At 38.8% G+C, this 27,706-nt stretch overlaps 1 protein-coding gene across 2 annotated transcripts in view; it reads left to right on the top strand.

Annotated features, from left to right (window-relative positions):
* maml3 (mastermind-like transcriptional coactivator 3) overlaps positions 1 to 27,706 on the top strand; it is a 118,162-nt gene that overhangs the window by 40,063 nt on the left and 50,393 nt on the right. The window contains exons 1-2 of one of the 2 annotated variants that reach the window (XM_051901186.1): positions 11,486 to 11,635; positions 23,944 to 25,530. In XM_051901186.1, coding sequence (XP_051757146.1) covers positions 24,070 to 25,530 — 1,461 coding nt within the window. In that variant the 5' untranslated portion in view covers positions 11,486 to 11,635; positions 23,944 to 24,069. Of the gene's footprint in view, positions 1 to 11,485; positions 11,636 to 23,943; positions 25,531 to 27,706 lie in introns of those variants that run through there. The other variant, XM_051901174.1, reaches the window with a different exon arrangement.

Here is a 27,706-nt window from a genome sequence, read left to right as displayed (position 1 = left end):
TCATTTTTACAGCGAGTCTGGGCAAGCAAAGTTACACTAATAGGACTACCCATATTTACACAGGCCGATTCAATGTTTTTTTCCTTCCTCAGAATTACTTAAAGCTTAAACCTATTATGCTTTTTTTTCTTTTTTTTTTTTTTCTTCACATTTTCAACTTTCTTTACTGTGTAATATTGCTGTGTGAGCATGAAAAAGGTCTGAAAATGTCCACTGAAAAGGCAGTTATTCTCTATATCAGTAAGCACTGTTTCTGAACTCCCTGAAATGCCTCGATTGTAGTCTTGAGTTTTCTTCCAGGAATGTACGTCGCAATATTCTTCATTTTAATAATTCTCACCGAAAGCATACGCATAAACAAGTGAGGCCTGGTTGAGTTGCGTTAGTAGTATGTTGAGACCCACGGTTATGGTAAGGGGCGTGACATTTCCAAAACACGCTGGTCCAGCCCTACCAATCAAAGCACGTTGCTCTTTTCAGAAGAAGGGGCTTCATAGAGACGGGAACTAAACGGAGCGTTACTGACAGACTGGGAAGAGAGGTGCAACAACAATGTAAATTATGTGGAAAAATGTGTTTTTGGAAAATCTAAGCATGAAAACCTATTCGAGTAGACCCCCAAAACAAAATCAAGACACCATAAAAGGGCATAATATGGCTTCTTTAAAAAAATTCTGGTCTGTGTTCTGTCACTTTATCCAAACTATAAGATAAGAACAAGTGCTAGTCAGTGTAATTTAAGGAGAGTTTGACCAAGTGGGCAAACTCCTTCAGTTTTCACCTGGTTTGTATTTTGGCTGGTAATTCATCCTACCTGGGAGAAATCTCAATCACACTTTTGGTCTAATTTTCTTGCGTTCTTCATTTGTTAATTATTTTGGATAAAAACATCTGCAAAATGAATAAATGTAATTTTGACTTTCTCAAGTATTTAGTATGTAGTTATATACACTTTTAAAAATAAAGGCTCCAAAAGGGCGTTTTCACAGCAATATAATAGAACCATTTTAGTTTTCTCCAAAAAACCTTTCAGTGAACGTTTTTTAAACACTTATATTTGGTTAGGGTTGGGTATTGTTTGTATTTTAATGATTGGGATTCCGATTCTGCTTATCGATTCCTAATTTCGATTCCAATAAGGTAAAAGAATAAATGTGAATGATATCCAAGTTGCTTTTTTTAAGTCTTAATGCAAAACATTTCATTGTTGCTGAATACCATGAACAAAAATCAACAGGCTAACAGGCTAAAGCAAAAACAACTAGACTAACACAACAACTAGACATTTTAAAAATCTAAATAACCTTTTGTGTAATAGAAAGGTTCCAGTAGATGCTAAATGTTCTTCATGGGACCATCAATGCCATTTAAGAAGCTTTATTTTTAAGAGCGTAGATGCCATATACACTCTTAAAAAAAAAAAAAAAAAAAAAAAAGCTCCAAAAGGAGGTTTTCACAGTGATGCCAAAGAAGATCCATTTTAGGATCCGCAAAGAACCATTAAATGAAGAGTTCTTAAAAGAACCATTTTTTCTCAGTGTGAAGAACATTTCAATAATCTAAAGAAATTTTTTTTTTCTTTTTTTTTTTTTCTTGCTATAAAGAGCCTTTTGTGCACTGGACAGATTCCATGATTGTTACAGTTTATCTAACCATTGATTCCATTGCCAATAAAGAACCTTTTTTAAGTGTAGATTACTCTATATGGTGTATATAGCCTGCTTTCATGTGTTTGCACCACTTTCATTCAGGTGAATGTTACTTTACTATCATGCTAAGAGAACTCGTAATGAGTTAGAAAAGTTAAGAATCATGTGGCTCAAAAGAGTCGCTTGAGCAAGAAACAATAAATACATGAATGAGTTGACATGATTCATGAACTGATTGATCAAATACAGGTGTTTTGATCACCCAGGGTCCATTCATGGAGGTTGTGTGTGCTCTTTTCTCTCCGTGTGTGTGTGTGTGTGTGTGTGTGTGTGTGTGTAAACAGCAGCTGGGACCGCCTCTGTGATTAGATTAGGTTCTCTTAGCACTCCCTAATTGGTCCAACAAACAGAGAGGCTGTCTGGGATACAGCTCCATCCTTTTATCTCCCCCGTACAAACACACACATACATATACACACACATACAAAAACACACAGATGAGTCATCAGTACGTAGCCCTTCTTTCCTCCTCTTTCACTTGCTCATTTCATTTGATCACTTTCTGTCTCGCTCGCGGTATAAAAAGTTCATGTTAATCAGGAGGTTATTTTTGCACATTGATTCTTTCCCTCAAAGACCTTTTAAACTTTCCTCAGGATGTTTATTTCACTGTAGCTTTTATTGTCTTTGGTGCATGCAAGATAATATAAAGTAGAGAAGTGGAATCAAACGTCTTTTTAACTCCATGTGTTTAGGTCCACAAGTCATGATGTTGTGAAGAAACCAAAGCTCCTAGCACAGTGAGCAGATCCATACAGACTCGTGCTTGATTTCCCTGAACTCACCAATTTGCTGCTACTTATAACTGATTCACACCAAGAGTGACATGACAAAGTGCTATGAATCACTGAAAAAAACTTGCAAGCAGTGATCAGGGTTTTTATTTATTCATTTATTTTTTTCCACACTAAAGCAAGTCACAGCAAATAAGCATAAGTTTTTATCAGAATATGAGAACAGTTCACTTACCCAAACAAAAGCAAAACATACTCTGATTATACTTGGGCTTCATTGCAAAATTCAAACTAAAATGCAGCTGATTTCTTGTCAGTGCTGCTTTCAGGCAAAGTAATTATTAAATGCATTCCTGTTAGTTAGTACTTGCTTGACATACTACCACTTTTTGATCCATTTAATTCTAATGGCTTTTTAATGTTCCTTGTGATATCAACAGCTCAATCTAGAATGCTGGTTCTGAGTCCAAAAGTTGGTTTGGGAGTGCGTGTGGGTTTAGTTTAAACTAAACTAAACTAAACTAGTTTTAGTTTTAGTTTTAATTTATTTTATGATAGTTTCTTTTTAGCACACTGTTGCTCTACATATATAATATGTAGAGACATCAATAACAACAATAACTAAGCAGAAGCTGGTTTCCCCAAAAAGTGCAAAACATTGTACTGAGAAAGACTGGCTCAACCAATGGTGTGAGTTTTAGGAGGGTCTGGTCGGTGGCAGTGTTTCTGAAACCTGTTTGAAGTCATCATATTCTTTTTGATGACACTAGTAGTCACACAGACATTGCACAGTTTACCCTTCAGTGTATTGATCCAAAGCTTGCTGGCTATCAGAGGTTAGATTATGAAGTTTTAAGCCAAATATTAATGTCTCACCTGCCTGCTATTAATTTTTTATTTATGGAAATGTTAGTGACAGACTTTGTCCTTTTGTGAAGCATTTATCAGTCTATTGCAGAAAGCCTGATCAAAGCACAGGCCTCGAGTATAATAATAAAACCATCTCTCTCAGGATTTATTTTGTAATACACATGCAGTCTTGACACGTGTATGACTAAACTAAGAGCTGTATATTGCCTTGTTACTGTGGTTATGTTTGAACGAAATATGTTTAGCTTTTGGGTTCACCTCAGAGGTAGTATTATAGTATAATTAGCCAAAGTGTTACATGTGTACAAGCCTTCCTTTTGGTTAAGGTTTTTGTGTTGAGATTTATGAGCGTTTCAGAACGTGTGTGTGTATATATATATAATTTTTTTTTTTTTTTTTTTTTTTTTTTATATATCATCGCTGACGGACAAACCTTGTATCTCCATTTTTTTTTTTTTTTTTTTTTTTTTTTTCATAAATCATTACTATTGGGCACCCTTTATGTCTGTCTGTGGGTTTTGCAAATATTTAACCAATGAAAAATAATAAAAAGAGCTTGTGACTAAACCTCATAACTCCATTGGATCCTAAAAATGTCTGTAAAACCTCATAACTCCACCCCGCACACATTTTGGACAGTCTCTGCTTGTTTGCAATGCAATGTCAAATAAAGAACTGGTTAAGTATCAACTTAACACACACTGTTTAATTATTAAAAAAAAAAAAAATTAATCTTTTCCTGAAAAGTAGCAGTTTTGGACATGATTTCTGCCTGACAGCAATGATATAACATTTCTTGTGCTTTACAGTTTAATCGTTAGCAATACCTCTGAGTCGTATTGTGTTTTTAAAAAAAAAAAAAAAAAAAAAAGCTTTGCAATCAATGCTATTACTATTTTATAATAGTGTAATAGAGGCTTTATAACATGTAATAACATATTTGACTGGAGAACAAAGGCAGGAAAGAGTGCAGGTCCCGCTTTGAATGTACGATCTGCACGCATGGTTATTATTTTGTGAGCGTTCACGTGAGCGGCAGTGCCGTGAATGTTTATCCGCACCACTGAACAGGAAAATGGTTACCGTACCATCCACATGTGCATTAACACATGCACATACATTCTCTGGGAAAGAGAGACCCCTCAACGAAGTCCAAATGCAGCTTGGCAGGAAATGAAAAATGGATTAATGTTGCACTTCCTTGACACACACAGATGCACCGTGTCTCTGGTATGTCTGCTGCAGCTTTCTAGGTCCTTGCGCAGGAGAACACGAGTTAAGGAGATGTGATTTGTTCTTTTCCAGGGCTGCAGCTAAAACAAAACTATTATGATTTTATGGGAATTATTTATTTGATATATTTCATATCTTGCCAAGTGCTCTCTTGAGTAGACTTTTTAATATGTGCTATAAGTTATGTACAAAAATTGTTAATATTATAAAGATTACAAAGGATTACATGCAGAAAAGTTTAAATAACTAACTTTTTTTAACATGTAAGAGTTCAACAAAATTACAGTACATATGTTATTATTCATATGATAATATTTGCATTGCATGCAGGATGTCAATAGGGGTGTAACAGTTCTCGATAAAAAATCGAACCATATCAATCTTCGCCAACGGTTCGGCATGCACTCGCGGTTCATCTCAAATCTGATGATGCATACGCATGTATAATATGGTTTGTTGCTGAAAATAACAACGCGTAAAACAGACCGAGTATTGTGGGAGCTGAACGAGGAAGCTGGAGCGATTGCGCAACAAACGTCTCACGAGCAGCAGAACTTTTATTATGCCGCAGTCGCCGGCGCCGCTTCCGCTTTTCCGTCATAAATATGAGGTAACGCAGCTCTGTTTATTATTCGATACATTTGAGTGTGTTGAAAATGTTATAACGTTACTCTGTGCGTTCGATCGGCGGCTGCTGTGAGACACTGTTGCACACTGCAGTAAGCTAGATCGATTTTAGAATATCATATTAAATATTGGATGTGTTGATAAATGATATGCAATTAATTTTAAAACGTATTGTATGATGGAGGAAATTATGTATTACTGTTAATAAAAATAAAGCTGCATCTGATTATGCTATGTTAGCTATTTGACAAAATAGTGTTTTTCTCTGAGGCATGGTAAGGCAAAAAAAAAAAAAGACTAAATGTGTTGAGCTATATAACAACAATTCGTTTTCTGTCTATAAATATATCAAAACAGATGTTCCCTTGTCTATTAAAACGTGTAACATTTTAAAGCGTCTTTAGTGTTTCCATGGTTTCTACAAAATAAAACCGGAAACCGAGGGTAACGCGGGTATGACGCAATTGACAGTCGACTCACGATTTACAAATAGTTGGAAACATTTGGGATATTGCAAGTACTCAAGTGAACAAAATATATAACACTGGCCTAGTGGTTTTTGGATATTTTACTGCAAAAATATTACATATTGCACCTTTAAGAGTGCACAAACATGTCAGTCCAACTACTGACATCAGAGTAATGAGCAATGAAATTTGTTTCAGATTATTTTCGTAATTGATTTTATTGATTTTTATCTATTAGTTAGCAGCCCTATTCTTTTCCATCTTTTCTCTTCCTCCGGCTCATTATTAGAGTATACTTAGTCGCTCAATAATATTTAAATTGCCCTCCGCCCTAGAACCTACACTGGGGCCAATTACAAGAGAGCAGCTTTCTCCGTGTGTCTGCGCACTCACTCTTACAGTCTGGTTCTCTCGAAAACCTTTGTTCATAGAATACTGAATAACACAGCACATCCTCTGTTGCTCCTCATACCATAACACACACACAAACATCTCTCTCTCTCAAAGTGAGGCCAGTGGGACACAGTTATTGCCTCGCCAGTGCGCCATCAGGGATGCTCATATCGGTGATGTGCTTTGTTTCCATGGTAGCCTCTCTGTCTCTCCTCCAACCAAACCCCCACCAGCCCGAAGTAAAAAAAACTGCTTTGTGGAAGGAGGAAAAAAAAATGCGAAAAGTGGAACATTTAAAAGAAAAAAGTAGCTAGAGTGAAAAATATGTCAGTGATGCTTGATGGCACCAAAGTATCTGCATCTCTTTTTAAGAATTTCTCTGTTTTTCTCTCTTTCTCTCTTACTTTCTCTCTGTCTCTCAGATGCTCGATTGGCTCAGCTGTACTCAGCCATCCGCTGCCTGTGAGCCAGTTAGGGAAGACAGACTGCCGTACGCGCACACGCACACACACACACACACACGCACGCGCTCAGACTGAATCATGCACAGGTGCACACTCTCATCCACTTATTCAGACACAAATACACACACTTCAGACTTAATACTGAACAGCAGCAGGTGTCTTACTCTTTATTAAATATAAAAAAGATGACCATGTTGTGTCCATTTGTATGCGTTTTTTAAAAGAAGTATATTTATGAGATTGTGATGAGGTCACTCTCTCTACTTCTGTTTGTCTTTGAAAGCATCTCGAAAAACAAACTCCTTCCTGCAGTCTGTATTGTCGCTGTTCTCTGCTTTCCCTCTTTCTCGGCTCTTTATTGAACATGGATGTGTGTAAGGATGGTCATATAATAGGCACGCACACACCAGGGCTTAACGATGAGGTTGTTTTTTTGCCCTGTCAACATGTGTTCCAGGAATATTAATTATATTTTTCATTAAATGTTAAGTTTACAAAGAGGTTTTTAATTTGCAATAATTGCTGGAAATTATACTGCTTTATTGCAACTCCATGTGTTTATTCAAATAGTTTAACTTTGTTTTACTTTGATTAGAGCTGCACGATATTGGCAAAAACTCACATTGCAATATTTTGTGTTTTCACCAAATTTCACCAAATGACTTGAATAGCTCTGTTTGGGAAGAACTAATTATTATAGAATGATTGGGGTGATTTTGTAGGGAATGAATCTGCATAGAAAATAATAAACAAATTGCAGGCGTAAATACAGTAGAACAAAGATACAAATGATAAAGTGCTTTACCTCTAACAGTATTTAGGTACAGATGTAACACTGCATAGTCTTCACTGTATAAAGTACATATAATTAAGTTCTCTTTTGCATCCGCTTGCACTCAAATCGTTTAAAAACGCTTGAATGTTTACACTGACAGGACCTAAAACACGTGCAAATGATAAACTTTATCACTATGATGGTTATACTTTGCAATTAATCCGAGAATCGTGCATTTCGAACCATGGTGCCTGGTCCAACTACGATCCTGTACATGACATCGCACATCCTGCAATGTAACTATCGCGGATGTGCACATCGCGATATCGATGCTAAAATGAAATATTGTGCAGCCCTAACAGCAGCTATGCATTCATACACATGCACTAGTAACGATTTGTCATCTGACCCCAAAAATCTCTTTACAATGGCCCTTGGGCCAGCAGGCCATCCATATTATTGAGCTTTGGTTAAGCCTTAATTTTTTTAACCTTTCCTGGAAAATGATGACTTCCGAGATGCTCTCCGTAATGCAGCATTGGCCCCATAGGGTAGGTGACAGTCTGTCAACTGGCCTGAAACACATTCACACTGGCACCAGCTGACCATCCTTACTGTTGAGTCCTCTATACACATGCACATATGCATATAACAAATTATTTTTCTCTGTATAGACAGAGATGTTTATGGAAACATAAAGGGACTACATGTATAACGCAGAAGGGCATTGTGCACATGCACACACATACACACACACTCCGGTATCAAAGCACCTCCTGGCGGGGACAACGCAGTCGTGGTGACCAGACCATCTGGCTGGCGAGCTAAGGAGGGGACACCCTCCTTTCTCTTGCTCTTTCTGTCTCTCTCTCTCTCCCCCTTTGCCCCTGGCCGAAATGGCACCAAGTCAAAGCCACCCCATCCCACCCTGAGGGTGCAAACCCAGATACCTCCCTCAAATAAGCCCCATCTGCAGTTGATATATATTAAAGCCAATTTTAAACATGACTGTTATACAGTGTTTTGAATTGTTGTAATATGCAACAATCCATTTCCATATCTAACTCATATTTAATATTTCAAAATCTGTTTTTTTTTTTTTTTAATAATGTGACCCTCAATCTAAAAAAAAAAAGAAACGTGACTTATATTCCCGGGGATACACACATATACGTATGTTTACAGGGCTTGACATTAACACCTGCCAAACACGGTAGGATTTTAGCAGTAGCGTGTAACACAGTCATTCCTACTAGCCAATTTGGCGGGTTGAATTTTATTTATATATATATATATATATATATAATACATTTTTCAGGACTCTTTTAAAAAGGCCTTTGAAATAATAAGTGCAATGCAGTGTTAATATCAATTTTTCAATACACATCGATACTGAAATATCTGAAACGCTTCCAATACTCATTTTCTGCAGAACAGACGCACGATACCAGCTGTGCTTTCTCGCTCTCTCATCTCTCAGACAGCGACACACAAACCCGCCTCCCCTCACTCACTCGTTTCATTTGCTCCGGATGAATATTATTAATGTTAGACGGCTTGAATTTCGCCATGGGATTGAGTCTCTTGGCCATAATTTTACTCATTCCCTCAGATTTTGTGCTCACATCCAAAGTGCGCGCACATAAAGTCAATGCTCGCATCCAAAGTGCGCGTGCATAAAGCCAATTCTCGGTACTAAATTAGTAAAGTAATTGTAGTTATTATTGCGCTTAAACAGTCAAATACACAAAATAATGTAAAAATGGCAGTCTTGGTGAGTATTCACGTAAATACAGTCAGTTATGTTTTAAGTTAATGTAAACAGTTGAGAAAGAAAATGCATGTGTAACAGTATAATGGGTCCGTGCATCAGGTCTTAAAGTGACAGCAGCCTAATATACCTGCTGCCAAATTATGAGTTAATATTAAGATCTCTACATTGCAGTTTTTCCTCATGGTATCAATGAGGAAAAACTGCAATCGATGCATCAATTTATTGATGCATCGAGAAAGGATTCTGGATCGATTTTTTTTTTTTTTTTTTTTTTTTTTTTTGTATGTATCGCCATTCTGTCTCAAATCGATTCTGAGTTTTTAACAGCAGATGGCACTGCATGCTTTAGAAACAGCTGTACTCTGCTTCCTTCCAATTCCTTACACACACCTGAACCTTCTATAAAATCATCGTTCATGAAGTTTGAAAATGTTGAGATGAATTACAAGGGTGTTTGCAGAGGGCTCTTTATATTAATCTTGTGTCATACAAGTATTCGGAGGTGTACTTGACATTCACGGTTAAAACTAGCTTAGAGCGCCATCTGCTGTTAAAAACTAAGCTCAGAATCGATTCGAGACAGAATTGTGATGCATTCGAAAAACCTCAGAATCCATCGACGAATCCAGATTAATCATTTTATTGTCCCAGCCATAGTGGCTAGTAACTTTGGAAAAAACGCTAGCCATAGTGGCTGGTGAGCAAAAAATGTCAAGCCCTGTGTGTGTGTGTGTGTGTGTGTGTGTGTGTGTATATATATATATATATATATATATATATATATATATATATATATATATATATATATATATATATATATATATATATATATATATATATATATATATATATAGTATAGTGTTTTGTTTTGTTTTTTACCACCTGAAACTGCTGTTTCTTAAGCAACTTGTATAATGCTATTAGCGGCAAACATGCAGAACATATGCAAATCGCACGTATTGCAGAATGACAGAGGTACGTGAGCCCAAATTTATTTGTAGTGCATTTGCAACACAATAATAGTTTCAGTTTCACTTTAAATAAATTCGTTCAGGCTTGGCATTTATAAAACATTTTGTTTATAATGAAGCCCACTATAATTTATGTTTGTTTATTATGAAGCCCGCTATAATTTGTTTGTTTTATACTTATAAAAACATACTTATACCTGATCTGTTTTGAATACCATTAAATTTAAAGGATCTGTTGTGAGAGGAACTAAAATTCATGTTTAAAGTGTTTATAACGTTTGTAAACGTTTCATTTTATTTATTGGTATTTTGCATTTATTTCTGAGTGTTATAATAAAATGCAACTTTATATGCCAATACGACTTTTTTCTCTCAACACTACAATTTTGACCCGGTGTAACTTATTTTCTGGAAAATATGGTACCAATACTGTTTTTGCTAACTCAGAACTCCTCTGTGAAATGAAATCCTCTCTGGATAGGTCTATAATTGCTGTATATTTTTTTTTTATTCACAACACTTGTTTACTTTTGTTGAAAACAATAACTAAATTGCTAGTTAGATGTCCTAGTGCACCTTTGTAATACATTTATTGAATCAACTGCTATACATCTTGTCAGTTTGTGTGTTTCCTGGAAATTTAACCCGTAACCTTGATGTTGCTAGCGCCGACCTCTACCAGTTAAGCTACAGAGGAACCTCTGTTTACCTGCTGACCTGTTTAGCCACGGTAGTAATAGCATCGGGTATGATCCTCATCTATAATGTATTCCTTCACTTTGTGTTATAATTAAATGCATAAATAAGTCTTGTGTATTTCAATAAATGTTGTGATGCACATATTCAGAGCACATGACCTTTGTTAATAGCCAAATCCATACAATAGACCATAGTTAAAAACTACAGAGATCCCAATCCTGTTTGAATCGGTACATGACATAAGTGCTCTATTAATAATTGTAACTGAGACATCATATAGAAAGCTAATCCTATCCAAATAGACTTGATATGTCAAGGCATGTGTATTGGTGTATTTTGGTTTTAAAGGAACTTTACCCCCTTTTCACTCTTAATGCATTTCTACATCAACAATATTGGCTTACTCTGTCCTTTCTTTCCCTTCCTTCCTTTTCTATAGCTTTTTTCCTTCTCTGTCTCTCTCTCTCACCCTCCTCCCCCTGTTTTATGACTTTGCTACAGCTTTGAGCCTGATCTCTGTGAAGAGAGAGATGGAGTGAGAAAGGGAGGTGGTGGAGAGAGGAAAAGGACAGGCAAATGGCCGGATTGATTTACAGAAACTGAGGACAGCAGGCACAAGCCCCTCCTCTCCTCACTTCCTTTCTTCCTCCGCCCATCCACATTTTCTCTCTCTCTCTTGCTCTCTCCCCCTCCCCCTAGCTGTGGTACGGCTCCAAGAACAGGAAGCAGTGGAACACTAAAAATAGAGAAAGAGAGACAGACAGACAGAAAAGAGCATTTGGAGAGAGGGAGGGATGGCGAAAGTAGGGATGGAAAGATATAAACAGAGAAATACTTTGCATAAACAGATGGGTAATTGGAAAGAACAAAGGAGGGAGAGAAACTAGACTTATAAAGTGGTCAACAAGATAACTGTAAAGTAAGTTTTCATTTCCTGCTGTCATTAGATGAAGGTAAATGGCATGAGGGGGCGACAGAGAAATTAAGAAAGGTTGTGGGGTGTCTGCCGCACTCCTCTCATCACTAGGGCTGTGGGCAAAATCGCATTGTCTCTGACTACTTTTTTTGAATAAGAACTTTGCGACTGTTAAAAAACATGTTCTGTATAGTATGAATGTAACCCAAATGTACTACATTTGTCATGTGACTTGTGGCATCAGTTGTGTCACTTCACTGTCATTCACTAATCCTCTCCTGTGGAATCATGGAATAGTAAAATGTTTATGATACGCACTGAATCTCGCCGAAAGTAATAGGTCATCCAGGTACTTTTCGCCTACTGTTGGATACTGTGAATTTGGACATAGTATTTTTTTTACGTGTGGATTTCACCTACAATATAATAGGGAAGTATGTACATTCAGATGGAGATGTGAGTTTTGGATTTGTGATGGCTGCTATGTGTCCTCAGTGTACTCTTTTGCTTGAACTCTCGAGTGATTTGACTACATGTCAATACCTCACTAAAATTTGGACTCAGAAGGACCACAAAGTCTGAAGATGCCATTTGGGATAGGCATTTTGTGAGGAGTTAAACTTGTAGCATTGATGCTAATTACCCATTAGACATTAACACACCATTAGCATACAGTTGTAGAGGCAACTCAGACCTGCTTACATGTACACAAACATGTATTCCCTGACTTAAAGGTTGTCAGGAGTCTGAAATGGTGTTTTGTTGCTGTAAATCATATAGTTGAATCAGTAGCACTGACCTAGCATGGATGAGTTCATTATGAATAGCTTTCAATCATTTCCATCATTCACACATGGCGCCTGAGGGTGTTTTGCCAAATCTAAGGAAAATCCACCCATGTTACCTTTTCATTTTCTTGATCCCTTGTTGGCTGTCAGTAAAAAGCTTAAGCTATAATTCCACAGAGTTCTGCAGTGATCACTTAAGCAATATCAATGCAAAATGTTTTTTGTCTTCAAGAATGTTGACTTGTCATGTTGTGTGAGATTATCCTTGATTATCCAGTCGATAAAAGTGTTTTGAAATCTGCAGTCAGTGGATTATGTTTCTGTACCCATCGGATCGTAAAATGTCATGTGGCAGATGTAGACCTGATCTGAGATAAAATTGATAATACCACATTCAACCTTTTAAATGAAAGTCTTCAACACATTTACCAACCCCTCTATGGTCTTTGTTTGATTTCAATTATCAGCAGTGCATCCATTTGTTTCTTCATGACCTAAAATCTACCACTAACAAGACTTTAATTAATCACATATTACAATATATTACTGAAGCTAAAATGGTAAAATTGCAGCTATTTACCTTTTATTTTTTTTATTTTTTTCAGTTAGCCTTTGGTTAGCAAAATAACATCTTAGTCTACTAACTTAGTATGGTGCTACCTGTTTAATAAGAAAAGCTCTTTTGATTGCCCATTTCCCCCACAAACTAGTTCAGCACAAACCCTGTACTCAGACAATTTTAAGGATTTAATTGGTCATTTCAATCACAGTCCTGAATGCCTACGTAGTCTCAGCCTCAGACGTCACGCCCACAGACCTTTGGCTGAACGTTTGATGCATATGGCACACTTATCTGGAAACACTTCAGGAGTTTCAAAGTTTTCATCTGGGGTGCGTTTCCCAAAGCGAACTATGGTCGCAAGTTCCGTCGTTACCAATAGAGTTCAATGGGACTTACGACCATAGTTGGCTAACGATGATTTCGGGAAACGCACCCCTGGTTGATTGAATTATACAGGATGTCCGGGAGACGCGTGTCGCGTTTTTTAACGGTCCGCCTGGAAACGAAAGCCGTGACGCCAAACCCCCTCGTAGAAGAAGAACGCGGTTGTGTTTACAACTATGACAATGAGCGCTTACCAGGATCAACTAAATGCTGGATTTTCAAAAGTATGTGAAGTTTGCGGCTCCATTGTTGCAGTAAACTTGCACAACATTCTTGAATCAATAATTTATAGAAGCACGCCGGTCTGTTATTGCAGGGACATCGACATTACATTTTCACGCCCCTAAACATGACGCGGAACAAAACGAACTAACATGTCAGTCAAGCGTCCTCTTGGGCGGTCCTTGGCCAATGAAAGCTGCGATAGAGTCCAGACCTTCTGCCGTCAGTCTAAAGGTCTGGCTACCCGAGACTAATGCCTACATAACACTGAAACAAGCACACCCTCAAGCCATCCTAGGTGTATATGACTTTCTTTTTTCTAATGAACACAATTGGAGAAATATTAATAAATATCCTGATGCATCTGAGCTTTATAAAAGCGTTACCAAATGAGTATGAGCTGAAGAAAGTGTCTCCATCCACATCCATCCATCATAAACATATTCCACACGGCTCTGGGGGGTTAATATAGGCCTTCTGAAGCGAAGCGATGCGTTTGTGTAAAAAAAAAAAGTTATGAAGTAAAATATCTAGCTTCCACCAGACCGCCTTCTACTTACGAAGAAAGTGGAAAACTCTTGCAGTTCAAAAAGCTTACACTACATCCTACGCCTTCCCTATTCAACTTATGGAAAAAGTGTAACTGACGTGACGCCAGTTTACACTTTTTTCGTAACTTGAATACGGAAGGCGGTCTGGCGGAAGCTAGATATTTTACTTCATAACATAAACATACTTCATATGTTTATGATGGGTGGATGTGGATGGACAGACTTCTTCAGCACATACTCGTTGATCCCGCTCACTGCCATTATAAAGCTCAGATGCGTCAGCATATTTATTAATATTTCTCCAATTGTCTTCATCAGAAAGAAGAAAGTCATATACACCTAGGATGGCTTGAGGGTGAGTAAAGCTTGGGCTAATTTTCATTTGAAAGTGAACTAATCCTTTAACAGAGTTTTAGTCCTTCTGTGGCTGTTTACAAACTTTTAAATAGTGCTTGGCTTTCTTCCACTGTTATGTGGTTTATGCTGGATGGCAGACCATCTGAGAGGTGCATTGCACCACCTATAGTACTGGAGTAAATTCTTTTTGTTCAGCTCACATAGTCATTTCAGTATAGCATGAATACTTTTGAGTACATTTTGAGATTCACTTTGCTTTTTTTATTTTGGTCTTATTGTGAATGGTATTTAGTAATAATTTGACGTGATAACAAAGCTGTGGAAATCAATTCAGTTGCTGCTGTCTTAATTTCATTTTTGTTCTAGATGCACGACAGTACAACCTTTTGAACTGACAATATTTCTATCCCTCAACGACCTAAATGTGTTTCAGATTATTTGCATCTATCTGTATATTGGCACGTATATTGCGTATATGTGAGACATACTGCACTAGTCAAGCTAGTTACCATCAAACCCATATTTACAGCGTGATGAATGGAAGACTTGAAGTTATTAAGAATGTGACAAGTGAAGTCAGTGGGTGGAGCTTAGGCTGAAGATCATGTGAGTAATGTAGAGATGATTATGAGCAGTTTATTGCGACGAGTCGCTCTTTGTCTTCCCTCCCTCATTCTCCATGCTTCCTGTTCTCTCTCTCTCTCTCTCTCTCTCTCTCTCTCTCTCTCTCTCTCTCTCTCTCTCTCTCTCTCTCTCTCTCTCTCTCTCTCTCTCTCTCTCTCTGGGTGAGGTGCAGTAATTGTCTCTGCTGGCAGGGCTGCTGAAGGCTTTATTGGATTGGAGTAGGATTTCAGGGACTGTGTTTAACATGCACCCAGGCGCTACAGTGCACACACACACATTCACTCAGCCAGTGTTTAAACAGGCTGCCATTAACAGTGAGGGAGGGAGACGGCGAGCGAGAGAGAGCGAGTATTTAGCAGCATTTAGGAGGAGGCGGTGTTGCTCAACGAGCGGAAGCCTTGTGTGCTGACTCTCCGTGCCCCCTCTTTCTCCTCCCTCCTTTCTTCTGCTTCTGCTCTCTCCTGTCCTCCCCCTCCTGTCTTCCCCCTCTCTCTCTTTTTCTCCCTCATTAATATCTTATTATATTAGTGTTAGCCAGTGGGTGCTCCTTCCATCTTCACACGTACTGGCACCAAACGCACTCACAAAAACACTGTACTGGGCTGAGAGTTATTTATAAACCTCTGTATCCCTCAGACAGGAACTCATGAGGGAGAGAGTGAGGTAGAACAGATAGAGATAGAGAGAAAGGAGGGGTGAGGTAATGCATTTTTTCCAGCTAACCACAACATTCCAAAATTCCTCTACAACTTGATACAACCAGGAATTATATTGATCACAAAACAACAGCTTGCGACAAGATAAAATGACTAATTCAGGTTTAATACAGCTGTGTTGTGTGCATTTTAATTATGTACAGTCGTGCTTTATGCTTTGTTTACATGTCCCTTGTAAGATGTTTAATATTTTAAAACATAAATATTTTTTTTAGTGTTTCTTTGAGGAACCTGCATAACAGATATGTTTATTCCATAGACACATTTTCTTGTTTAGAAGTACATACGTTTGGTTCTTAAAAGGATTGTTCACCTAAAAGTGAATGTTCTGTCATGTTTGCTTACCTTTGTGTCTTTCAAACCTGTATGACTTTCATTATTCCTTGGAACACAAAAGGAGAAATTTTGAATAATGTTCTGGTCGCTCTTTTCCTTGCTTTATATTGAATAGTAACTGAAGCTTTTAAGCTTCAAAAAAGCACCATAAAAGTATCATAAATGTAGTCCATGTGACTTATGCGCTACTAAAATACCGGTAATACAAGGGCTGAGTCATTAGGGGCTTTCGCACAGGAGGAACCTTTCCATAGTTCTTAGAACTATTGGCGGTAGTACCTGTATTTTGCCATGTTCGCACCGCAGGAACTAGGAATAATTTTAGTTCTAGGAACTCCATTTGGTGGAAATAAATGAGCTCCTACTTCAGAGTAGGGTCTAAACCAGCGCTATAGGAACTACCAGTTACGTAAGTGTACGTTAATTGGCCAAACGCACGCTAAACACCGGCACCCGGCATTTTGCCATGTAAACGTACTTCACAAACATGGAAAACAGAGTTTAGCCCAACTTTTTGCTCTTTCAATCGTGTAAATTATGCATTTACATTCCATCTCCATTACCACGAAACCCAAGACACACAACAAACACGGCTCCGATCGCGGCATCCTCCATCGCCAATTGTTGACATTTGTAAATACAGCGCTTAAATGGAACTGCTATCAGTCGCTTCAGAGTTCCTATTGCTGGTGCGAATGCAACCAAGAAAATAGCCCGGGGGAAAATTGGTTCTTAGGGAACTATCCTAGTGGCTAGTTGCTATAACTTAGTTCGTAGAACTATGTGGTACGAAAGCCCCTATTGATGCTCAAGAAGCAACATGCAATGTTAAGGACCCGGGCATTTTTTTTTTCTTTCCAATTACTTTACTTGACTCTCGCCATGAACATAGCCATAGAAGCTGGCATGGCGTTAAAAAGAAAGAACGAACAAATGGAAAAAAAGAGAACGAAAGAGAGAAAGAACGAAAGAGAGAACAAACCTGGGTATGTAAACTCTTGAACAGGATAATTTGTGTTATTTCAGTTACAATTTTGTTTAGTAAAATATATGTAAATTTATGCTATGGCAAATAGCTTCCTCGAGGTTATAATAAATAAAAAATAAAATAAAATTTTTTATGAATGTTCTTATTTATTCTGCAAGTGTGTAAACTTTTGAGCACAATTGTCTGTACCATAGGATGTTACTTTAAATTAAAAGGTTGTGCACTCAACACATTTTAAAGTCTGATGAGTTAGAGCTAGAACACACACACACACACACACACACACACACACACACGCACACAACACACACAACACATACACACTTACAGCAAACCATATTTTTCAGACAGAAGTAATCTGAGCGGTATTTACTATAGAGAGGGTGTGTGTGTGTAAGTGCTTGTGTGTGTGTGTTTAGCTTGTGTGTCAAAGGTCTGTCTGCCTTTATTGTACCATGCACATTCAAGAGCTCACTTTAATGATGTGGATTAAACATACACATACATGCACTTACGGTAGGCACACTCATTTGGTTTAGCCTCTAACACATGCTCCACATACAAGATATGAGACTAAAGCATGCATTTCGAGGTCATCTAAGACATATTGTGGTCTGATTGTCAGAGATGTTTACAAATCCGCTCAACAGCGCTCAAAGCGTCACATTTTTAAAATTTCAGTACCGACTTGGTAACGAAGTCAGTACTTTTGACAACGCTAGTCTTGACACTACTTTTTTGTATTATTCAGTGATGTATAACTTAAAGGGTTAGTTCACCCAAAAATGAAAATAATGTAATTTATTACTCACCCTCATGTGAATCTTTTGTTTCGAATCAGTGATTCGGAGCGCCAAAGTCATGTGATTTCAGCAGTTTGGCATTTTGACACGCGATCCGAATCACTGATTCGAAACAAAAGACTCGATGCAGTGTTTTGAAATTGGCCATCACTAGATATTGTTGAAAAGTTGTTATTTTGTTTTTTTTCGTGCACAAAAAGTTTCCTTGTCGCTTTATAATATTAAGATTGAACCACTGAACTCACATGAACTGTTTTAAATATGTTTTGAGTACCTTTCTGGATCTTGAGAAGTTCAATGGCATTGCTGTCTATAGAGGCCTCACTGAGCCATCAGATTTCATCAAAAATCAAAAACTTAATTTGTGTTCCGAAGATGAACGAAGGCCTTACAGGTGTCATTATTATGACATTATTTTCATTTTTGGGTGAACTACCCCTTTAAATATAATAAATGGCTTTTCTTCTTTTTGTCCTAAATGTCTGCAATGAGCAACAGGACATTGTCATTTGGTTGTTTTCTATTTCTGTGGCGTCACACTCAGTAGCTCCGCCCACTGTGAAGTCTTACTGGTTCAGAGTCCTGCTCTTCACACTGTACACTGCACATCAGCAAACATCTTCAGCCACATTGCACAGAAATTATGATGTCCATTTGGACAGAGAAATTGTTTGTCGCTGAAAATGCATGCATTGCATCTTGTTTAGGACACAATTTAGCCAATTTAGCAATTTACCTAAACATGATGGAACACATTTTTCCAGTTTAGCTAGGAGCACCATGTAACACATGAAAGGGCACTAAGGTGAGATGATCATCAAGGTTGCATGTTTCCACACTCCCCTCCCCACACCCGATACTGTCACGAAACAAAGTCAGTGATACTGGGAAAGTATTGCATACGTTGACAAAGAAGTGCGCACAGAGATTGGGAGATAAAGAAAAGGAGATTGCATAGCATAGGGTAGGGTAGGGTAGGTATAGAAGGGGAGAGAGGAAAGAAAACATTAGGGAGGGAGACCACTAGAGAGAAAGCGAGAGAGATTATTGGCAGAAGTGTCCAGTGCACTCAGCCCAGGCACTGGGGGGAGGGGCTTCAGGATCAGGAGGTTGCTATAACAACTGCACCTTGGTGGTTCTCTCCCCCCATGCGCGCTCTCTCTCTCTCTCCAGTCACATGAAAGCATTACCGTCTGTCTGAAGAGCTCTTCTGTCTTTCCCTCCCTCCCTCTTGTATTTCTCTCCCTCCCTTTATCCGTGTGCTCTCCCACATGGTGACTGTGAAGAGAGCAGGAGAGGAAGTGTGTTTGTGTGAGCTACTGAACACTTTAATAGGCAGTGAAATGGAGAAAAACAAACATCAGCCTCCCCCCTCTGTCTACACACATGCACACACACACAGACTTTCTCTCTCTCTTCCTCTGTCTCTACCTCTGTTATGTGTTTTCTTAACCCTGCCATGCTAGTTAAGGCTTGGGGGAGGTTTTCTCGCTGTTCTTATCCTATTACGGCAGTTTTGAGCCAAATGCTGCAAGCTAGATGGGTCTCTCTGTCTGCGGCTTATGGCGTCGGCAGTTACGCCATTCATACTGTACCGCTCGACCCCAGACATCGATGTCTGCTTGAGGGGGTTGGTGCTAAACATACCTAATTATGCCTCGCTTAGCATGCAGAGTCTTTGCAGGAAGATGATCATTATTGATATCAATCATGTGCCATTCTGAGGGGATTCATCACACACGGACCGAGATGGTACAGGAGTGGAGTGATGAAATGCTTCGCAAAGTCATCAACAAATCTATGAGGCAGTGAGAGGACATGTTCACACAGAAGAATGTGTTTGTCAGTGCTATTTTAAGTGGTAATTATGGTTCTTTCCATACAATTTAGGATGGCATGAGAAAACCATAAATATTATATTAATAATATATATAAATAATAATATAATATGTAATATTTATGGTTATTTTGTCATGCCATCCTAAATTGTATGGAAAGAACCATAATTACCACTAAAAATAGCATGTACAGTATATTATATAATATTATTATTTATTTAGTTACAATTTATGAAGGTAAAAATAGCCATAAAAATATCACCTATAGTAAATAATGATATACTGTATAGTATTTCTTAGTGGTTCAACGGATCACAAAACTCACGGTTCGGATCATATCACGGTTATTAAGTCACGGATCGGATCATTTTTCTGATCATCACAAAAAAAAAAAAAAAAAAATAATAATAATTGGGGGGTGGGGGGTAACTTTGCATTTATTACTTAGCCCACTTTAACTACTCCGATACCACAGCAGAAACTACTAGCCTGACTAATACATGATTAAAGGCAAGTGAACAGACTGTAAAAAGAACAAATACTGTACACTAATTACAAGCATAGATAAATACATCATAAAGTTACAAATAAATATAAGGTCTAACTGTAGTGTTAATTTTTCTGTACAGAAATGTAATTAAATGTAAAATGACACTGTTCACTGTATAAATTTAATATAGATTAATCTTTGTTAAAGCTGTGTTTTGTTGTTTGATTTACATGACGGACAACAGCAGGTATAGGTTGCTGTCACTTTAAGAGTAAGACCCCATGCACGCACACATCCGATAGATACACTTCCGAATTCTCACCTTGTTCACTTAAGACATAACCGAATGTGTTTACGAGAATACTTGCCGAGAGGGGTATTTTGACTGACATAATGCGTGTATGTGTCCATCCAAGTGCACTGAGGACGCGAAAGAGAAATCAATTTGGAGTTCGCGAGCGATCTGAAACGCGCCTCTCTCTCTGTGTGTGCGCGCGAGCCTTGTATGTCCGTGCGCACCGATAACAGCGGGGGGTGCGATAGCCTACCGAATTAAATCCTCTTTTGCCTCTTCTAGCGCTGGAATGGTTTTATATCTATTTAATGTGTAAACTAGCAAGACAAAACACGTGCAAATGAGAACGTTTCACTCTATTGCAGTTAAACTTGCAATCGATCCGCGAATCACATGCGAGCCGAACCGTGGGGCTTGGTCCGTACGGATCACGGATCAACAACGATCCGTTTAACCACTAGTATTTCTATATAAAGAAATTTCTGTTTTTATTATTTTACTTATTATATTTCATTTTTCGGTAACACTTTACAGTAAGATTTCATTAGTTAACAACTATAGTTAACATGAACTAAGAATGAACAATACTTCTACAGCATTTATTAATCAGTTGTATATCATTAAAATCAAAAGTTGTATTTGTTAACATTAGTTAATGCACTGAAGTGTGAACTAACATGAACTAAAAACGAATGTGTATTTTTAACTAACATTAACAGAGATTTAAAAACTGTAACAAGTGTATTGCTCATTGTTAGTTTGTGTTAGTTAACAACAGAACTTATTGTAAAGTGTTCCCCATTTTTATTTATACATATATTTATTTGACCCTTTCACACGACACCCCTACCTATTATGTTTCACGAGTTAGAGAAAGGCGATGGTCTTTGGTTACCTGTTCATACAGCCAGTATTAGATATGCTTCTGTATGTAAAGGACCATTTCAGAATCACACATGTTTCACAAATATTGATGTCAATACCTAACACTGACTATAAGAACGTAGCCAGTATTGTGTGAGCCACATTGTTCTCCATTTCTGCCTCAATTTCTTTCTCTCTTTCTCCCCATCACTCACTCTCTCCATGTGAGTGACAGTCAGCCTAATCGTCTTTATGGCATGATAAACGGCATGAATATTGACAGCCGTCGTGAGGACGGTTGCCTTGACAACCCCCTTAGCTGTTGCACATGACAGAGGTGTAACAATGAAAAATGCGACCTCGAGCAGACCTACAGTCAACATGAATGCAACGTGCGTATTCGAGCTCGCTACAGTATAGCTTTTATGCTAATGTGTGTTAGCATATAAAGTCTTACAGAGGTAGACTAATACAAAACGTGTTTGATTGTGTGCGTTTGTGCGTTATTTTATCATGCTTATCTCATTATTTTGCATAAAGCTAGCCAGTAAACATCAGCCTTTCTTGTTTCCCATCATGATCTCGCTGTTCTTCTGGTCATGTAGAGAGAGACAGACTGAGAGAAAGAGATAGAAGGAGGGAGGGGGGACTAGACGTATTGCCTCAGAGGAGAGCTGGAGAGAAGATCCATGAATCTTGTTGTTTCAGAATCTCATTTTGTATGTTTCGGTGGAGTAGCGTGTGTGTGTGAGATTTCTAATACACACATACTCACACATTGAAGTCCACTGGGATAAGCAAAGAAGGTGGGTGGGATCCTGCTGCTGTGTATGGAGAGAATTTGTCGCTAATGTTCTTGCGGTTCATCTACGTTCTGGGTTTGCACACACATAATCGTACACATTTCACTTCTGTAATTAACACACCGTTAAATGTGTTCACTGTGAGAGTCATTAGCACAAACGGAAAGATGAGGAGAGATGATGGGAAATGCTTTTCACCTTCTTTTCTATCCTCACCTCTAAGGAGGCATCTATCACTCTTTCCCCGTCAATATTCGCTGTTGTTCATTCCCCACCACGCTGCCCTGCAATATCGAGCAGGAAAGGGACCGTCTTCAAAGTGGCACAACTGAATGTTTAAAGAAATATTTGTGGAATAACTTGAGGAATATTTAAATTTGCATTATGATTACAGCTCTTTTCCCTTCTTATTTGTGGTTTATTGTGCCAATACATTTAAGGAAATAATGACATTTTTAAGATTTGTTTCCCATCCCTAACCTCTGTTAACTTATATGTGTGTGTTAGTGTCTAGCATACTTGTGGTGAGCAGCTTAGACACAGCTTAATGGCTGAGACAAATTAAGCAGAAGAGCATTGTGGGATGAAAGTGTGCCCATGTGTGAACAATGAAAGTTCGTTTTGCAACCGATTCCCTCCCCTCTATGCTCTGTCTTTTCTCTCTCTATCTAAATGTGAAGTGATAACTGACTCTCATCACCTTTTCCCCATCAGTGATTTTCTGTGCAGTGAGAGTTAGTATGTTTGTGTGTGCAGTGCCAGTAAAAGGTATTGTAATATCAGTTCATGTCGGTAATCAAGTAATTGATTTACTTTTGATGTTTGTTTTACTGTTACATGTAAACACAATGATAATCACTGGCACAAAACTTGTGCTTTTGCGAAGTGTTTTAGATTTAGATTTACATTTAATCATTTAGCAGATGCTCTTATCCAAAACGACTTACAAATGAGAACAACAGAAGCAATCAAACCAACAGGGCAACAGTATGCAAGTGCTGTTAGTCTATGACAGTACCTGTAGCAAGGTTGTTGGTTTTTTTTTTTGTTTTTTTTATAGCGAGAATATATTACCTATGTAAATTTTGACATTCCGGACTAAAAACCTCTGACGTGTTTCTGCTCTGAAATGTAAATAATCATTGGAATAGTTCCATGCCTGACTATTTATACAAGAAACCACTTCACTAGGTAACATTATTATTGTTATTATTATTATTGTCAAGTCAAGTCACCTTTATTTATATAGCGCTTTTTACAATGTAGATTGTGTCAAAGCAGCTTTACAATGATAACTGGTATATAATTTTGGCTGCACAGCAGCTTTTAAAGAAAATGGTGTCATTGTCCATCTTAAGTAAATTCAGTATTGATTCATTCAGTTGTAAGAATCAATAGTTAATAATTTAGTAAATTTATCTATATCAGCACTGGAGTGAACAGTGATGTCATCATCCAGCTCAGTTCAGTTCGCATAAAATGGTGTCAATGCAGGCAGATCAAAACACTGTTGAATATCAAATGTCAAGTGTCCCCAACTAAGCAAGCCAACAGGAATGTATGTGAATGTGTATTGTGAATGTATGACAACAATCTTCTGAAAATTTGTTGTCTTTGTAGGTTTTTATGTACACCTGAAGAAACCTTCTAATCATTGTTCTCTCTCTATCTCTTGTAACTTCTCCCTCAGCTCCAGGAGACAGTAAAGAGGAAATTGGACAGTGCCCGATCTCCTTTAAATGGTGACCAAAATGGCCTCAGTGATGGGAGTTACTCTCCCACTACAAAGAGACTCCGTAAGGAAGGATGCCCTGGAATGGACTCTCTTGGTAGCCTCCCACCCATTTCTCCACTTCATCCAATGGACGTCAAACCCACCTTGCCCTCGGGCAACAACAGTGCCTCCTCAAACAACGGAACCAACAAAGGCAATGCTGGTACCAACCATATTACTGGACGACATGAGGATTTAGGCAAGAATGGTGGAATGCCTGATATTAAACTTAATGGTTCATTGGATTTGGACGATGGCTTTGGCCTACTAAAGGACATGAAACAGGAGCCTTTGGATGATGGCGGTGGAATAGAGTCTTCGGAAACTTCGCTTTCAAATCAAAACAAGCTATTCTCTGACATCAATCTGAATGACCAGGAATGGCAGGAACTGATTGACGAATTGGCAAATACGGTGCCTGAGGATGACATGCACGACCTTTTCAATGAAGACTTTGAGGAGAAGAAGGAGGTGAGCGACTTCACACGGGCCACAACGGAACAAACGCAGCTTGCACAAGACCCAGCACCTAACTCTGTAGCTACGGCACCCAACAGTACACCGCAACCACAGAGTGGACAGATGCCCATGGGGTCACCTCAGGTGCGACCATCTTCCTCTGGTCCACCATTTGCAACTGCTGCCAATGGGACTCCACCCCAGCAACCCTTGCAGCAGTCACCAGCAGTTGGAATGCCATCAGGATCCCCCGCTAACTGTGTGGCCCGTTCTCCGCAAACGCCCACACAAGCCCAGACCCAGGCCTCGAGGCCTGGGAATGGATTTATGATGAATGCAGGTCCTGCCGTTGGTCCCGTGGGATCGACTCCAGTAGCGGGAGGTGGCCCTGGATCAGGGGGAACAGGTGGAAGTGTACCAGTCCCACCCACCTCTGAACTTTCACCGGCCGAGCAGCTGAAGCAAATGGCTGCCCAACAGCAGCAACGTGCTAAGCTGATCCAACAAAAGCACCAACAGCAGTCCCAAGCAGCAAACTGGTCACCTGCAGGAGCACCAACAAGCCCATACAGTGGACCCTTTAACCCAGACAAACCAAATAGCCCCATGATGTATCCGCAGGCTTTCAATCCTAGCAACACAATGGGGCCGAAAACACCAAGCATGAACAACTACCTCCCACAGAACCACATGAACATGCTCAACCAGCAGCAGCAGCAGCAGCAGCAGCAACCTAATAACTTGGCTGCCCAAAACAACCTCAATAAGCAGCTCTCTTATAGCAACACCAAGCCGCTGACTCATTTCAGTGGAGTAGACCACATGAGTCAGCGGATGACGCCGCCCATGGCCAATCAAGCCAAAAACCCGATGATGCCCTACATGCAGGGCACGACAGGGCAAGGGGGTGGGCAACCACAAGTTCCAGGTCCAATGCCAAACCAGACAGCCCATTTAAGTGAAGAACAGAAGAGGATGATGATGATAAAGCAAAAAGTGCTGACTCAAGGCATGCCGTATGGCTCGATGCAGCAGCATGTACAGGTAAGATCCTTGATTTTTGTTCATGCAATGTTATGGAAAACTAAAAGTTTTCAAGTGCGGTTTTCATTAATATTTAAATAAATGAATGTTTGTGCAGAGCTGCAGTTGTGATTTGTATGTTTAAGTGTTAATCTTGATTTATTCGGTCAGATGGTTGTTGTTACAGTGAGCTGTCTGCTTTAGGGCTATGTCAACAGTGCTTAGTGTACTGTATCTTACTTAGTCTGTGCTCGGGGCAAGCACAATGGTTTTATATTTTGTTGTTGAGGCACTTGCCAACTTTTATTTTAAATTTGTTGCAATCTGAATTAGGTGGGTTTTTGGATGAGTAGCTGATATAAATTTACCCATTGCTATTCATTGAACTCTATGCCAGTGGATGCATGTAATAACTTTCTTAAAGCTTTTGGCAAAAAGTTAGCATCAAGCCTTCAATTTTCTCTTTGCCTTTTTAATTCAAATTTATTTAAAGTCCGTTGGTCTCTTCACAGTCTACACACTGACGTCTGGTGCATATTGCACACAAAATGGAAAGCACTATCAATATAGTAAGCTCTAATTTGATTAGCTGACTTTATGCAACTTACTTACTGGCCCACCTGGAAACAAAGGTGTACCAGGTTCATGCAATGAATTCTGTTGAGGAAGAGTTAATCACTGGATTTGATTTTTGTTTTGGTGAGGCAAAATCTTTGAAAGATATTCAGAGCTTTGTTTACTTTGTTTACCAGGTACCTGGTAGCAGGTAAACTAGATATCCATGAGCAAAACTCTTTATCCCTCTGTTGTTTCTTAAGCCGCGTTTCCACTGCAGGAACTTTCCCCAGGAACTAAGAACTTTGGGGTGGTACTCGGTGTGTTTCGACCACAGGAACCAGGGTCTAAAAAGAAGTTCCAGGTAAAAAAATTTCCCCTCTGAAAGTACCTGCTCGCAAGGTAGTACTTTTTCAAAGTTCCGGAACTTTCGGGGGTGGGACTTGGGTGCTGAACATGCTGATTGGTTGAGTTCACGCAGCATTTTGTTTGGTTGACTCCACGCAGCATTTTATTTCAACCATCGTTTTTCTAAAGTCTGTTGCGGTGCAAGTTGTTTGCTATTCGAATCGACAATGGAGTTTAAAAAATACCACCGATGGACTGATGATGAGGTTCAGGCTTTATTAAGCTTATATGCGGAGTACGAAATCCAGTGGGAACTGGAAAGTCACATGCAGTCCTACGTCACCAGACTATCTTCACGGTACTTTAGACCGCTATGGAAACGCAGCTAGCAATACTGTAGGTCTGGGGGGAAAAAAGTTCCTGGGAAAAAAGTTCCTGCGACAAATTGTTCCGGGTAAATTTGGTGGAAATGCGGCTTTATTTATGCCTGTCAGCTAGTCTGTACTTATTTGAATAGTCACATTTACCACTAGCTTTGTTTTATTGTGTTTTGTGTACAGTTGTTTGTGGAGACTGCTGCACCATTATTTAAATCATTTTTTTCCCCACTATTATTGTGGTAAAATCGGATTAATTCTGATCAACCCTGCCCAAAATTATACACTAACATCAGTGATTGGTTGCTTTTACATGTCAATCAGACGGCTTTTCCAGTCTAAGCGGATGTTATAAGAAATAAAATGCAAAATAAACCACATTTTTGCTGTTTAGTCAAAGTCCTGGGTTTACAAAACTAAAAGCTAACATGTAAGTATTGAGACAACGCTTCAGCATTGGGCAGTTTGCCTAGAGACACAAAGTCGAACCGATTGGTCCTCACCCATAACTCTGGATTTTATGTCTGTGTTGTGCAGTGGGACAGTAATGGTTCCTGTTGCCCTGAGCAACAGCTAGCTCTTGGAATAGGAAATCGACACTCTGTAATATATTTATGCCTATGCGCCAACCTCTGATGTCCCCATGGCCGCCAAAATCCCTTTCCCTCATTCTACCCTTGGATAAAAGGATGCCTCCTCTCTCCTTTCAGTTTCAGGAATTGATAGTATTTTCAAATCATTATTACCATGTTCACTCAAATGTCACTGCCATTTGCTCATTGGTTGTTTGCCCATTAGCCTTTAGTCAACAACTAATGAGAAATGTGAAATTTGTTAGTATTTGTTGCATAATTATCTAACACAATTCTTCGTTAGACTACTGTTTACTTAATGTCAGCCAAGAGTGCTAGAATGTC

This window comes from Ctenopharyngodon idella, chromosome 1, assembly GCF_019924925.1.
Source record: "Ctenopharyngodon idella isolate HZGC_01 chromosome 1, HZGC01, whole genome shotgun sequence".
NCBI classification, from domain to species: Eukaryota; Metazoa; Chordata; class Actinopteri; order Cypriniformes; family Xenocyprididae; genus Ctenopharyngodon; species Ctenopharyngodon idella.
This window is presented reverse-complemented; position numbering and strand designations above follow the sequence as displayed.